Source organism: Sprattus sprattus (assembly GCF_963457725.1).
Source record: "Sprattus sprattus genome assembly, chromosome: 20".
NCBI classification, from domain to species: Eukaryota; Metazoa; Chordata; class Actinopteri; order Clupeiformes; family Clupeidae; genus Sprattus; species Sprattus sprattus.
In genome coordinates this window covers 24,590,764-24,604,149 of record NC_137918.1, presented here as the reverse complement: position 1 = coordinate 24,604,149, position 13,386 = coordinate 24,590,764, and the positions used below count along the sequence as shown (strand labels likewise).

General features: G+C 40.2%; 1 protein-coding gene across 1 annotated transcript in view; it reads left to right on the top strand.

The window, feature by feature from the left end:
- Positions 1-1,973: 1,973 nt before the first annotated feature.
- The window catches only part of LOC308381679 (beta-1,4 N-acetylgalactosaminyltransferase 1-like), a gene marked incomplete at both ends in the record, with an annotated part of 30,155 nt that continues 18,742 nt past the window's right edge, over positions 1,974-13,386 (top strand). Inside the window, one exon of the mRNA XM_080859266.1 lies at positions 1,974-2,008. Coding sequence (XP_080715392.1) covers positions 1,974-2,008 — 35 coding nt within the window. The remainder of the gene's footprint in view (positions 2,009-13,386) is intronic.

Here is a 13,386-nt window from a genome sequence, read left to right as displayed (position 1 = left end):
CATAGTTACTGAGATAAAGACAACACGAAGTGACACAACGTCTACGGGTGGGGTGGTATAACGTGACTGAAAGCAATTAATTTTGATTGAGCCCTTTCTTTGTTCCAGCAAAGAATTTCTGGAACAAAGAAAGGGCTCAATCAAAATAGACTAGAATCTAGTCGGACCAGTGAGATAAGTTCCAACGTTCCAAAAACCCTACTGGCTTCCAGCACACGTACCATCCTTTTATTTAGTGTATTATTATGTTCTTGGCTCAAGTTCAAAAATGTGTTGATTACGTGCTTCAAGCCTGCCCTTAGGCGGGGATAAGCGATTTATTGCTAAAGTTTGTGTGGTGATGGTGTCTTGTATAGGATCCAAAGTGATCCATGTCACCAGTTCACCCTAACACTAGACTGCCTTTTTTGCCTATGTTTGTGTTTATGACGTTTGTATGCTATTGTCTGTGATTTGTATAATACAAGTACGCAAGTACGGGGCGCTCGGAGGGGGTCTTGCCTGGGGCGTTATTCCTTGTAGAACCGCCACTGAGTAAGTCGTCTCACAAATTCACAATGGTTTGACACAAGCAATGACAACTTGACTGCAGTTACAGAAATGTTCCCAGATAATTAGTGTTTGTAGCCAACACAGTTTTAGGCTACAGCCTGCCTTTTCACTATAGCTTTGACTCTGAACTTCGTTAATAGGCTCTAATAAATTCGAGTAGGCCTATCAAAAATATATGTAGCCTATAATTCGAAGGAATATTAGGCAGCCTTTAATATTCATTTTTTTGTAAATGTGTTTGCTTGAACATTCTATTCAGATTCCGAGGCTTCTTCGCCTGGTGAAGTTGTGAGTAGCGAACTCATTAGGCATACTAGCATGTTATGAATATCCTGGTCATGGATGCATTAATCATTGCATCCATCCGTCTTTCAAAGATGTCAGTTAAAAAAACAAATGAGCATACTGGCGTTCTATCTGCCGCCAAGAGAACTCCTGTGCAAGGTGCAAGGTGTGCTGGATGTGACAAGGTACATAGGCAGTATGCTAAGCGGCATCAGGCCAAACAGCAGGCACTGAAGTCAACCAACACAGTCAAAAACGTTTACTTGCCATTGACTGCAGAGATGAGTGTACAATAGGTCAAGGTACATTTAAATGCACAAGGTTGACTGCAATGTACAAAAATACATTTTTTCCCAATGAATACGTCTAATTCTATGACTATGAATATATAAGGGACGTACGACTGGGGGGGGGGGGGGGGGGGCGTGGCGGGGGGAATGCGGAATGGGAGCGGGTCGGGGGCTTGACGGGGGGATACATCACTCTTGCCTGTCTTCAAAACTTGAGAGCACTGTATATGAGTTGCACTGGAAACGTGGACGTGCAATGCCCCTGTCATAGTGGCAGACGAACGTTTGCCTTTAAATGAAATTATCTTCCCATATATTTTCTACTGGCATTGTAGTATTACCAGTTGGATGCCAACATACCGTAGCCTAGCCTACTTGCTTAGGTAGCCCACTTACTTAATATCAGAGCAGAAGCCGGGTAAACCAATTTTTTAAATCATGTTGATGCTTTGTTTCTCGACTTTATTTCTTGATTTATTCCCGTTTGAGTAAGTTATTCTGATAAATAAGGCGAGAAAAACAGGGTTACTGCTTTTATTGTCAGCTCCAAAAGTAGCTACTTTACGGTCTGAGAAAACGTTGACCCAGATGACGTGACGTTAACGTAGGTAAGTTTTAAATGCGATAAACACACAATAAGGGCTTGTCTTCTCGCCGATTTGAACAGCCATTCGAGAAACAACTGTCTGGCATTTTACTTCCCAAGTCAGACAATTTAAAAGCGGAGATATTAAACCATGCCAGACTTAATTATTCCACACATTTTTGAACCAATACAATTACTCGTTTCAGCCACCCCTGCCCCCCCCCCCCCCCCCCCGCAAACTCCGCCGCTGCACTTGAGCGATGTCGCTGCCAAATCTGCGGCGATGGGCGCCGAGGTAACGCCAGGCAGGCCTCGACCTATGGAGGATTATCAGGGCCAAAACTAAATAAATAAATAACTAAATAAATAAATAAATGAATGGTTAAATACTTGGATAAATACATAATTAGATTTATTTATACCTACATTTATTTATTTATACTGACATATATTTATTTATACTTACATATATTTATTTATACTTACATTTTGTCATACATTTTGTCATACATTTTGTCAAACATTTTGTCATACTTACATTTTGTCATACATTTTGTCATACATTTTGTCATACATTTTGTCATACTTATTGTCATACTTATTGTCCACGGTGTAACTTGCTTGCAGCAAAATAAATCCGTCATCCCCCGTCACCAAGTCAGGGGGCGGGTTAAAGCCTCTGATTGGTGGTTCAACTTGAATTGACTGCTTTTGACTAATTCAAGATGGCAGCACCCGGTGTGGATTCAATAAATGGAATATTGCATGCTACAGTAGTCGAAATGTTGGCTGTAGCTGAGGAGATGGAGGCAACTGCAATTCACATTGTTTTTAAAATCATATTGAGGGCTTCGCTGAGATTATATCAACGGTATCGGCCCTGACTGACACAGACATAGATGAAAATGTGTTCACGATCCTCAACGAGATGGTAGCAGATGAGGCTGAGTGATAGCCTACAGGCCATACATCCTGGAGGTGGTCGTACTCTGTTTGATCTTCGGCTGGCACAATTGAACACTTCGCACTCTCTGGCCTGAAAATACAAGATATTGCGAACCTTTTTCGAGTGTCCAAGCGCACTATCAAGCGACAAATGCAGCAGAGTGGTATCAGGTATTAATAAGAGTAGACTGTGTCTGTGTCAGGGGTATAGATGTTCGGGATCTGGAGAAAGTAATGGGTAAAAGTCCCTTGTCATGACTAAAAGGAGAGCTCCAACTATTAACTCTCTAGTCTGAGAGTTGTCATTTGTTGGGGAGCTGTGAGACTCTTTCTCTGAGACTGTTTTAACGTCATTACTGCTTGACTGTCACTATGTTTACATTATTGTGCCCTATAAAAGATGGTCCTCCGGCCTTCAGAGCGGAGAGAGACATGATTGAGACCTAAGCCTGGTGTTGTGTTGTTTTTTATTGTCAGAGGTCTGGGTTTCTCTCCCAATCTACAGATTGATAAACGTATTAAAATCCAGAACTCAACTGAACGTAGACCCCGTTTATACGGTGGGAAAACGTATATATTTTCATGCGGTTTGGCCTTTCATTTACGAGAAAAAACGGAGGTTTTATCACGGGAAACGATCATTTCTAAAAACTCCGGCCAAAGTGGAGATTTCAGGAAAACTCAGTTTTTGCGTGTGCACTGGGTCAAACGGAGTTTGCGTCACATATGCGCCTAAAATGCATTCGTGATGTGAGTGTCCTATATTTACTGTTTACTGATCATGGATGCTGTTAACGTAGTGCTCATTTATACGTTAATGCAAACGCAGGATTGCATTCTTTCAACCCTATAACTGAATCTCTCAACCCTTCCCCAGTGTGTGACTATTGGCTTTAACAATGGTATCCCCTGCACTTCCACCAGTGGACTACGAGTTTTACATTCCATCTTGTCTACCTGTTGTAGCCAAATAAACGTAAAGGATCCACATATCTAGGACTCATAGCCAATTTACAGTTTTTCTCAATGTCTTTGGCGAATTTTTCCATTCACTGTTTACTTTTTCAAAACAGCTCACACACAGCCCTTAACAGAAGCTGAAATGACCAAAACACTATATAATGTTTGCAGAATTACACTACCTTCTCAAAAACGTATCACACACCCATCAAAACCAAACATTTCCTTCAAAACCTACAATTTATGCTCAATTTTAAATGTATGTTTTCTCATTTATTTAACAATGGATAGCAAAACTCAGAATACAGCTTTCAATATCAACCTATGAAACCATCACTTCAACTTTTGTGCAACACCCTCATAGTATTGACTATTTTACCACTGACAACGTACTACAATTTGAGTTTTGTACTGAGCACTCTTACTGAATATACTGTCAGAAAGTATTCGAAATCTGAACATTTGTATACAGTAAAATATTGTAGTTCTGTTTTTGTATTGCTAAACACCATATCATATATTCTAAACAAGGACCTGTCAACACCATTGATTACATAACATTGGTTCTACTGTGCACAAAATGGCAAAGATTCTGACACAAACATTTTTACAGTATTGCAGTCCTTTTTCTACATTACATGTATATTCTACGTCAAAATGACAGGTTTCAATATACAGTGAAAAGGTCAACTCTGTTCTGCAGTGAACAATCTCCCCCTGCCACCAGTGTGGGCCAGTGTGTCGATTCTGTAAAAATAGTGCAATAGGCTGTAAATACTGTAAATATACGTAATCAAAATTCAACCGTATATGTTGTAAATAACTTTAGTGAAACTACAGTATACATTGTATTGTGACAACATACTTTACAAAAGTATAGAAATTGTTGTTGCCAAGAGTGCAAATACAGTGAAACACAATACATTATATTTACTGTGAAGGCCAGCAAAGTGTCATTGTCATTTCTGAACGTACAAACAATTGATGCCATAGTATGACAGCTCAGGTTTGAAAGAACCCTTTGGCCAGCCTCTCTCATGGAGAGATCATGATTCACTATGGATCAATGACTCTTGCCCTAATTTCATTGGAGCATCTTACACAAATGCCACATCCCCTGACAGGGGCCCCTCTACCTCTACCACAACCTCTTCCTTGTCCTCATCCTGAGGTTGTTGGTGGTGGCCTATTCGATACATGCTTGGTATAAACTTCAATCTATTGACCCTTTTTTAGAGGTTGAGAACTGCTTTATTAGTTTTGCACAGAGAGTTCACACAGGTGCTAACGATATTTAGAATATAGAGAGCAGTGCCAGTAGGCTGCTACTAAGTGTCTGCAATGTGTTGACATGGTTATTCAATTAGGTTTTGTGTCTTTCTCTGAGAAGTGTGTAAACTGTTTTGAAAAGTGTGTTAAAACTCAAAGAAATTTGTGTGAAAGCAATGAGAAATGGTTAACCCATTCGCCAGAGAAGACTCTTGCTGTGGAAAGAAGATGTGAGCATTAGATGAAGTTGACCCATGATTCGCTACATGCCTGAAAACGATTGGGAAAAACTGTAATGGATTAGCAGCCTACTTATGCAAACCTACAGGTTTAGCATAGTTATGATGGCGTTTGGGGGCGTATATGCGGGTTCATGTAAGCAGAACGTTTTTTGGAAAAAGACCTTGTGTGTACGACGTTATTTTTGAACGGAAGGGCAGAAATATTCTCTATTCTGTAATTACCCGGCTATGTGTAAATGTGGTCTTACTCTTAGTCATCCGTTTATGAAGAGACGGACAAAACACTTTCTTCATCACTGGTGATTCAAAAACTGAGGACATAAGAACCATGCTACAGCGTAACATTCTAATAGCAGCCTGATGCAAACTATGGAAGAGATAGACGTGATGGGGTAACGACAGCGCTACGACCTGGCTACGACTACTACGGCCAGTGCACCCATGGCTAAGGCCAGTAGGCCACATTAAACCCAACATTTCATAACACTACTAGAAATACTACTAGTAGTAGACGAGTTGAGGGCCTCTTAAATTAAGGATGCAGCCTCACGCAGCAGCTGAGGGTATGTCTTCTGGGACATTCTGGTATCTTGATTTATTTAAATAATGCTCAATAACTTTCATTAAACTAAATCTGGCGCTTGGCATCCATAAACGCCAAAATTCAGTATCCCTCGAGCCTGATCGGCTGGTTGAGCCTGCCTGGTGTGTAATACTGTTCATTCACCAATCAGAGGCTTTAACCCGCCCCCTGACTCGGTGACGGGGGTTGACGGATTTATTTTGCTGCAAGCAAGTTACACCGTGGACAATAAGTATGACAATAAGTATGACAAAATGTATGACAAAATGTATGACAAAATGTATGACAAAATGTAAGTATGACAAAATGTTTGACAGTATAAATAAATATATGTAAGTATATGTAAGTATAAATAAATAAATGTAGGTATACATACATCTAATTATGTATTTATCCAAGTATTTAACCATTCATTTATTTATTTATTTAGTTTTGGCCCCGATAATCCTCCATATCGACCAGGCTCAGCAGTTCCACCCTTCTTGCCCTCATCCTTCGCCGCAATACTATGATAGCTGTGATCAGCTGACATATTACCATTAAACATTGTAGGCTGGCCATTCGGTTCTCCATTATAAATACTAGTATGAAGTAGGCTATAGCCTACTCGATCAGGAAACATCTATAAAAGTATGAGATCAAGCAATAGCTTGCGCTGACAACGAATCGACCTCAGTCTTACTCATCACTCCTGGTTGAGTGAAATATGAATTCGGGCTAGTATGGAGTTCAACATTAGTGTTAAGAAAGTTTAACATACCTGCCAACATTTGAGTAGCAAAATCCGGGAGATTTCAGCAGCGGCGGTGTGTGGCAAATTTTGAGAGATGGATGGCAGGCAGGGAAATGTTGGTTTGAAGGGATGTTGTGCATAGAAGTATTTATAGACGTATTTATTATGTATTATGTGGTCTTCAGTATATCAATAAATACACAACAACTGTATTTATCAACAACATAATGTATTTTATAATTATTATGTATGTATTCTCAATGAATGTATTCACAATCACTTATTTATTTTAACAACTAGCTATTCTGTGATACAGAATTGAGGAGAAACTATTAGATTGGAAACAAATGTCAGATTCTGCCACCTATACAATCTCATAGAAGTCCTATATGGATCTATACAGAATAGCAGTTGGTAACTACTGTTTTGTAGTATTGTATATGTGTGTGGCTGACATGGCTGCCCTACGTGTTTTCTTAGATGGGCTGTACTTTAAACTTTAACCTTAGTGAAACTCCCCAAGGCATTGCCATGTGGAATGCCTGATAGTAGCCTAATGCCTGATATGTTGACGGACGTCATTCTTACCGCCATGCCCTATTGAGATCAATACGACAAGCTTTGCAAAACTATTGCAATAACGTTTTTTTTTATTCATGACTTTTTTTATTACAACAAAATCATTCATATGAACATCACAGAAACAGTTGATGTAAGCCTTGCACTCAGGATATGCATTCTAATTTAAAACAATGGCCAGTAGTAGTGTGTGTGTGTGTGTGTGTGTGTGTGTGTGTGTGTGTGTGTGTGTGTGTGTGTGTGTGTGTGTGTGTGTGTGTGTGTGTGCTTGAGTCAGTGTATATTTGCCTGTGTGACTAAGAGGGGGGGGGGGGGGCACAAAGAGTCAATGATACAGATTTGAGGATAAACTATGAGATTGGAAACAAATCTCAGATTTTGCCACCTATACAATCTCATAGAATACCTATATGGATCTATACAGAATAGCAGTCAAAAGTGAACTACTGTTTTGTAGTATTGTATATGTGTGTGGCTGACATGGCTGCCCTACGTGTTTTTTTAGATGGGCTGTACTTAAATACCCGGACTCTATTTTAATTATCCTTGGAGATTTCAACCAAGCTAATCTCAGCCGCGAACTGCCAAAATACAGGCAGCACATTAAGTGTCCCACCAGGGACAAAAACACACTGGACCATTGCTACAACACTTGCATACCGCTCTGTTTCCCGTGCAGCTTTGGGACTTTCTGATCACTGCCTGGTTCATCTCCTCCCAAGCTACAGGCAGAAACTCAAATCTGCAAAGCCTGTGGTTAAAACTGTGAGGAAATGGACCAACAGGTCAAAACTGGAATAACAGGCCTGCTTTGACTGCACTGACTGGGGTGTTTTTGAGGCTGCATCCACATCTCTGGACGAACTCACAGACACTGTGACGTCATATATCAGTTTTTGCGAAGGCATGTGTGTACCCACCAAAACGTACCGCATCTTTAATAACACTAAACCATGGTTCACAGCAAAGCTCAAGCAGCTTCGTCAAGCCAAAGAGGAGGCCTTCAAGAGTGGGGACAGGATCCTATACAACCAGGCCAGATACACACTGACTAAGGAGATCAGAGTGGCAAAGAGAAGCTACTCTGAAAAACAGGTTTTCAGCTAACGACCCTGCGTCAGTGTGGAGAGGCCTGCAGGACATCACCAACAATGGGAAAACTGTACTTTAAAGTTAAACCTTAGTGAAACTCCTCGAGGCATTGCCATGTGGAATGCAAAGTAGCCTAATGCCTGATATGTTGACGGACGTCATTCTTACCACCATGACCTGTTGTATGTAACTCCCCTCTGAGGAGGCATTACTATGTGGAATGCAAAGCAATGCCTTCATCAGTCTAGCCAGCTGACTAAAGCGCTCACCTTTCCCTACAAGGCCCCAGAGTCTACCCACTCTCTGTTCCTGAGGTAACTCCTTGCTGTTTGCAACCTAGTTATCAGTCAGTTCCTCTCTCAGCTTATCCATATCAAGTCTCAAATGAGGAAACAAGCACTCTAGCCTTGTCACTACTCAGTATGAACACATTTGTTAACATCTTATTAGGGTAACTTAAAAAATACTGAATGTACTTAATTCTTATAAAAATCTTTGCTCAATTAAGTGACTTAAAAGCAATAGCCTGCGCAGAAAGATCAACTGCGCAATAGAATGTTTGCCAGATTGACAAATTAGTTGAAAATGGTATAGTGTATTTATTGTGTACACACTATATGCGTAGGAATGCATTGATCCATCAAGGTTGATTCAAAGTAAATGATAGGTTGCTCAGACACGTTGAGCATGTTGATCCTCTCAGACGTATTTTTCAGTTACAATAATTGGATTTTTACATTGTAGTGTCTATTTCTCGGTAACTTTCTAAAAATATAAGCAACAAAAGTCAAACAAACTACTTTAGGTACAAATATACGACCATCTACAGAGTTTGGTCCGCCATTTTTTTTTTTGGAGCTTCGCGGTTTTGAGACGTGACCATATGCGTGATTTGATTGGCTAGAGTCTGTGTTGTCAGCTTTGCATTAAAGGCCATTTTATTGGCTGACACTTGCGTTGTCTCTCATGATTGCGTTTCATCTGGCAACTTTAGAACATTGACAGACATTTTTATTTGATTATTAATAAAATACATTTGTACCTCGTCAAATACGGGAGAAATGACAAAACGGGAGGGCGGCGGGAGATGGATCAGAAAACGGGAGAAACCCGGGAAAAACGGGAGAGTTGGCAGCTCAGAAGTTTAATTTAAATGACTGTACGTATCGAAGTGCATCGAAGTGCGCGAACATCGGTCCCTCCCTGCGCTGCTGTAACCGTCCCAGAAGGTTCTATTGCGCTACATTGTTGATGGAAAATCATCTAGCGGGTCAGAAAAATGCGCTTCAACACGGGGCATTGTGACACAATTTTAATTCGCTACAATCATTCTGTCGATGGAAAACCGTTAGGCGCTTCTTATGTCGCTACAAATTAATTCGCTTTAAGATTTAATTCGCTTGAAAATCTGATGGAAAAAGGACTAGTGAAGCACAGGTGCAAGCCGGTTTAAAGACCCTATTATGATGTCATAATGGCCCAATGTAAGTCAATGGGAAAATTTTGATTCGTTTTTCTTTAATATCTTAAAAAGTATAAAGTTTAGAAAAGTGAAAAATACATAGCATAAGTGTCCTTTACAAGACCTACGCGACAAAGTTTGAATGAAGTTTCTACGTTAAGCGGTTCGGGCTGAATTAATCGCAGAAAAAGGTAACAAGAATAAGAAGAAGAAGAAGAAGAAGAAAAAGAAGCCTAGGAATAACAATACAGGGCATTTCATGCACTGTAGGGCCTAATAAGAAGAAGAAGCAGAAGAAGAAGAAGCCTAGGAATAACACTACAGGGCATTTCATGCACTGTAATAAGCAGAAGAATAAAAAGCCTAGGAATAACAATACAGGGCATTTCATGCACTGTAATAATATTACATCATACTTAATACGTAGCTAATAAAACTTTCAATGCATTTTAACTAAACAACTAAATCAATTCATGCTCTATTGAACAGTACATTACAATGCAACAGTTACAGTACAACGGTGGCTAGCGGAGTTTACGGCTAGTCGGGAACATACTCGGTACAGTGCTTTGTACAGTCAACCTACCCGATCAGAATCATAGACTTCTCTGATCGGGAAGGGAAGTAGCACTGGACTACACGCAACAGATGCAGTACACCATATGTCCAAAGGTGGCTCCCATTCACAGTTTCATTTTGGCGAAAATCATATAAAATTTTGAACTCTGTTACACGGGCGTGCCTTTATTTAGGTGGATCTGTGCGTACCTCACAATTTTGATCTGCAGGCGCCCCTGGTTTGATAGATCTGATACATGGCTCCATATTAAAATCTCCATGGTTCTGATGCATGTCCTACACAAATAACTAAAATGTAATGTAATTTAATGTCCTCTAGTCTCCTACATGTCCTTTCAAAATAACTTAACTTGGTAATAAAGATAAAAAGTACTTTGGAAAAGCTGATATTTAACAAAAGTGCTGAGAGTGCTTATAGTCCAATAACAGTACAAGTTAGATGGTAACTTGTTTATCTAAGTGCAAATGCAGGATAGCACCACTCACGTAAGTAGCCAAGCTAACACGAACTTTTCCCTCCAAACGTGTATTATTATTATCAAAAGTAACTAGAAAATGCATTTTCTGAAGGAAATACCAGTGCATGAAATGCAAAAGTTAGGAAAGGAAGAAGAAAAGAAAAGAAAGAAGAGTGAAAGAAGGAAAGAAGAAAGGATAGAAGAGTGAAGAAAGGAGAGAAGAGAGGATGAAGGAAAGAAGAGTGAAAGAAGGAAAGAAGAAAAGAAAGAAGAGTGAAGAAAGGAAAGAAGAGTGGAAGAAGAAAAGAAAGAAGAGTGAAGAAAGGAAAGAAGAGTGAAAGAAGGAAATAATAGTTGAAGAAGGAAAGAAGAAAAGGAAAGAAGAGTGAAAGAAGGAAAGAAGAAAGGAGAGTGAAGAAAGGAAAGAAAAGTGAAAGAAGGAAAGAAGAGTGGAAGAAGGAAAGATGAGTGGAAGAAGGAAAGAAGAGTGAAAGAGAAAAAGAGAGTGAAAATATTGAAAAAAGGAGATAAAAATGGAGTGAAGAAGAGAGATTGAGTCTGAGAGAAAGTAGACTGAGGTGCTATGCACACGAAGTCTAGGGCCTCCGAATCGGATTTACTTTTCACACCAATCGAATCTTTTAAGCGTCGTGCACACGAAGTCTAGTTTGTTTGCATCCGATCTGTTCATAATACCGATAGCCCTATCATACATACGAACACTCTCTATCCGCACCTTGTTTCCGCAACGATCGCAGTCCGGGGTAGAAAGTGAGTAGATTTGAATCGGTACGGGGGCTGGTGTTCGTCTGCACGGTTTCACGCAACATGATGACGTCACTGCCCCGCGTGATCTTTTCGCCATCTCCAACCACTATATATATAACTTGTTCTCCCTCAAAATCTCACTCGTGGTGGGCCTCGAATTCACTAACATTAACCCAGTCTTCTGATTTTTGATTAGCCCCCAGCTTGATCTAATTCTTCTTATTCAGACGTAACATAACTTTCATGACCCCAAATATAAATAAAGCGCTAAAGCGCCACCCACAGGCGTGAGGTATGTACTACAGTCGGTTCACCACAATCTGCTGCCTCCGTGTTTACGCAAATCTCTCGTTGCCAGCCTCCGTATTTACGAAATTAAAAGATTCGATTGGTGTGAAAAGTAAATCCGATTCGGAGGCCCTAGACTTCGTGTGCATAGCACCTTAATTTCGTAAATACGGAGGCTGGCAACGAGAGATTTGCGTAAACACGGAGGCAGCAGATTGTGGTGAACCGACTGTAGTACATACCTCACGCCTGTGGGTGGCGCTTTAGCGCTTTATTTACACAACTGAAAAAACGTGAAAAACCTAGAAGAAGGTACTTCACAGCACGAGGATAAACACATTACACAAGACATTCAAGCTCCAATTAACAACATTACATTATGATAGTTAATATCAGTGGTCAGACTAAAGGATATGCGAAAATGAATTCTTTTTTCTATTGATAATAAAGAGTTTGGAACAGTAACATGACATGTCTGTCATCCCATTTCCCATGATGCATTGCTCCGAGCATTTTACATACATTTATGAATAAAAAAGCAAATTAAATCGCTGGCCAATTTATATTTGTGGTCATGAAAGTTATGTTACGTCTGAATAAGAAGAATTAGATCAAGATAGGGGGCTAATCAAAAATCAGAAGACTGGGTTAATGTTAGTGAATTCGAGGCCCACCACGAGTGAGATTTTGAGGGAGAACAAGTTATATATATATTGGTTGGAGATGCCGGAAAGATCACGTGGGGCAGTGACGTCATCAGGTTGCGTGAAACCGTGCAGACGAACACCAGCCCCCGTACCGATTCAAATCTACTCACTTTCTACCCCTGATTGCGATCGTTGCGGAAACAAGGTGCGGATAGAGAGTGTTCGTATGTATGATAGGGCTATCTGTATTAGCTATCCGTATCAGATTGACAAACTAGGCTCTATGTAAACGACCTCTGAGAGGGATAGAGAGAAAGATGGAGAGATGGAGAGAAAAAAAGTAGAGAATGGAAGGTGTCTTAATGTTCCTAGTTACAGTTAAATTGAGAGGGACAGAGAAGAGGTTCCTTTGATTTGGCGCAGCTGTCAGTGAAGCACAGGTGCAAGCCAGTTTAAAGACCCTATTTTGATGTCATAATGGCCCAATGTAAGTCAATGGGAAAATTTCGATTCGTTTTTATTTAATATCTTAAAAAGTATAAAGTTTAGAAAAGTGAAAAATACATAGCATAAGTGTCCTTTACAAGACCTACGCGACAAAGTTTGAATGAAGTTTCTACGTTAAGCGGTTCGGGCTGAATTAATCGCAGAAAAAGGTAAGAAGAAGAAGAAGAAGAAGAAAATGCCTAGGAATAACAATACAGGGCATTTCATGCACTGTAATAAATGCAGTACTTCCCATGTTTAACCACAGCTCAAAAGCATAACACACTAAAATACGTTACATAGAGCATACGTGTGCTTACGATCTGATATTTACCATGCAATAGCTCACTGTACCATACAAGTCAATGACAGTTTGCGGTTTCTTAGGAACTAGTGAGGCTTGCATGAACCACGTGACAGCCCTAGCGGCGACATCAAAGCGTGTCGCAACTCTGTTTTCTATGGCTCTGACAGGCTCGAGTCAGTCAGGAAAGAAAGCAGGAAGGGATATGCGCTCACGAATGCCATTGGACAGCGACAACAGCGCAAGAATTTTACTGGGGCACTGGAAACTTTTACTAA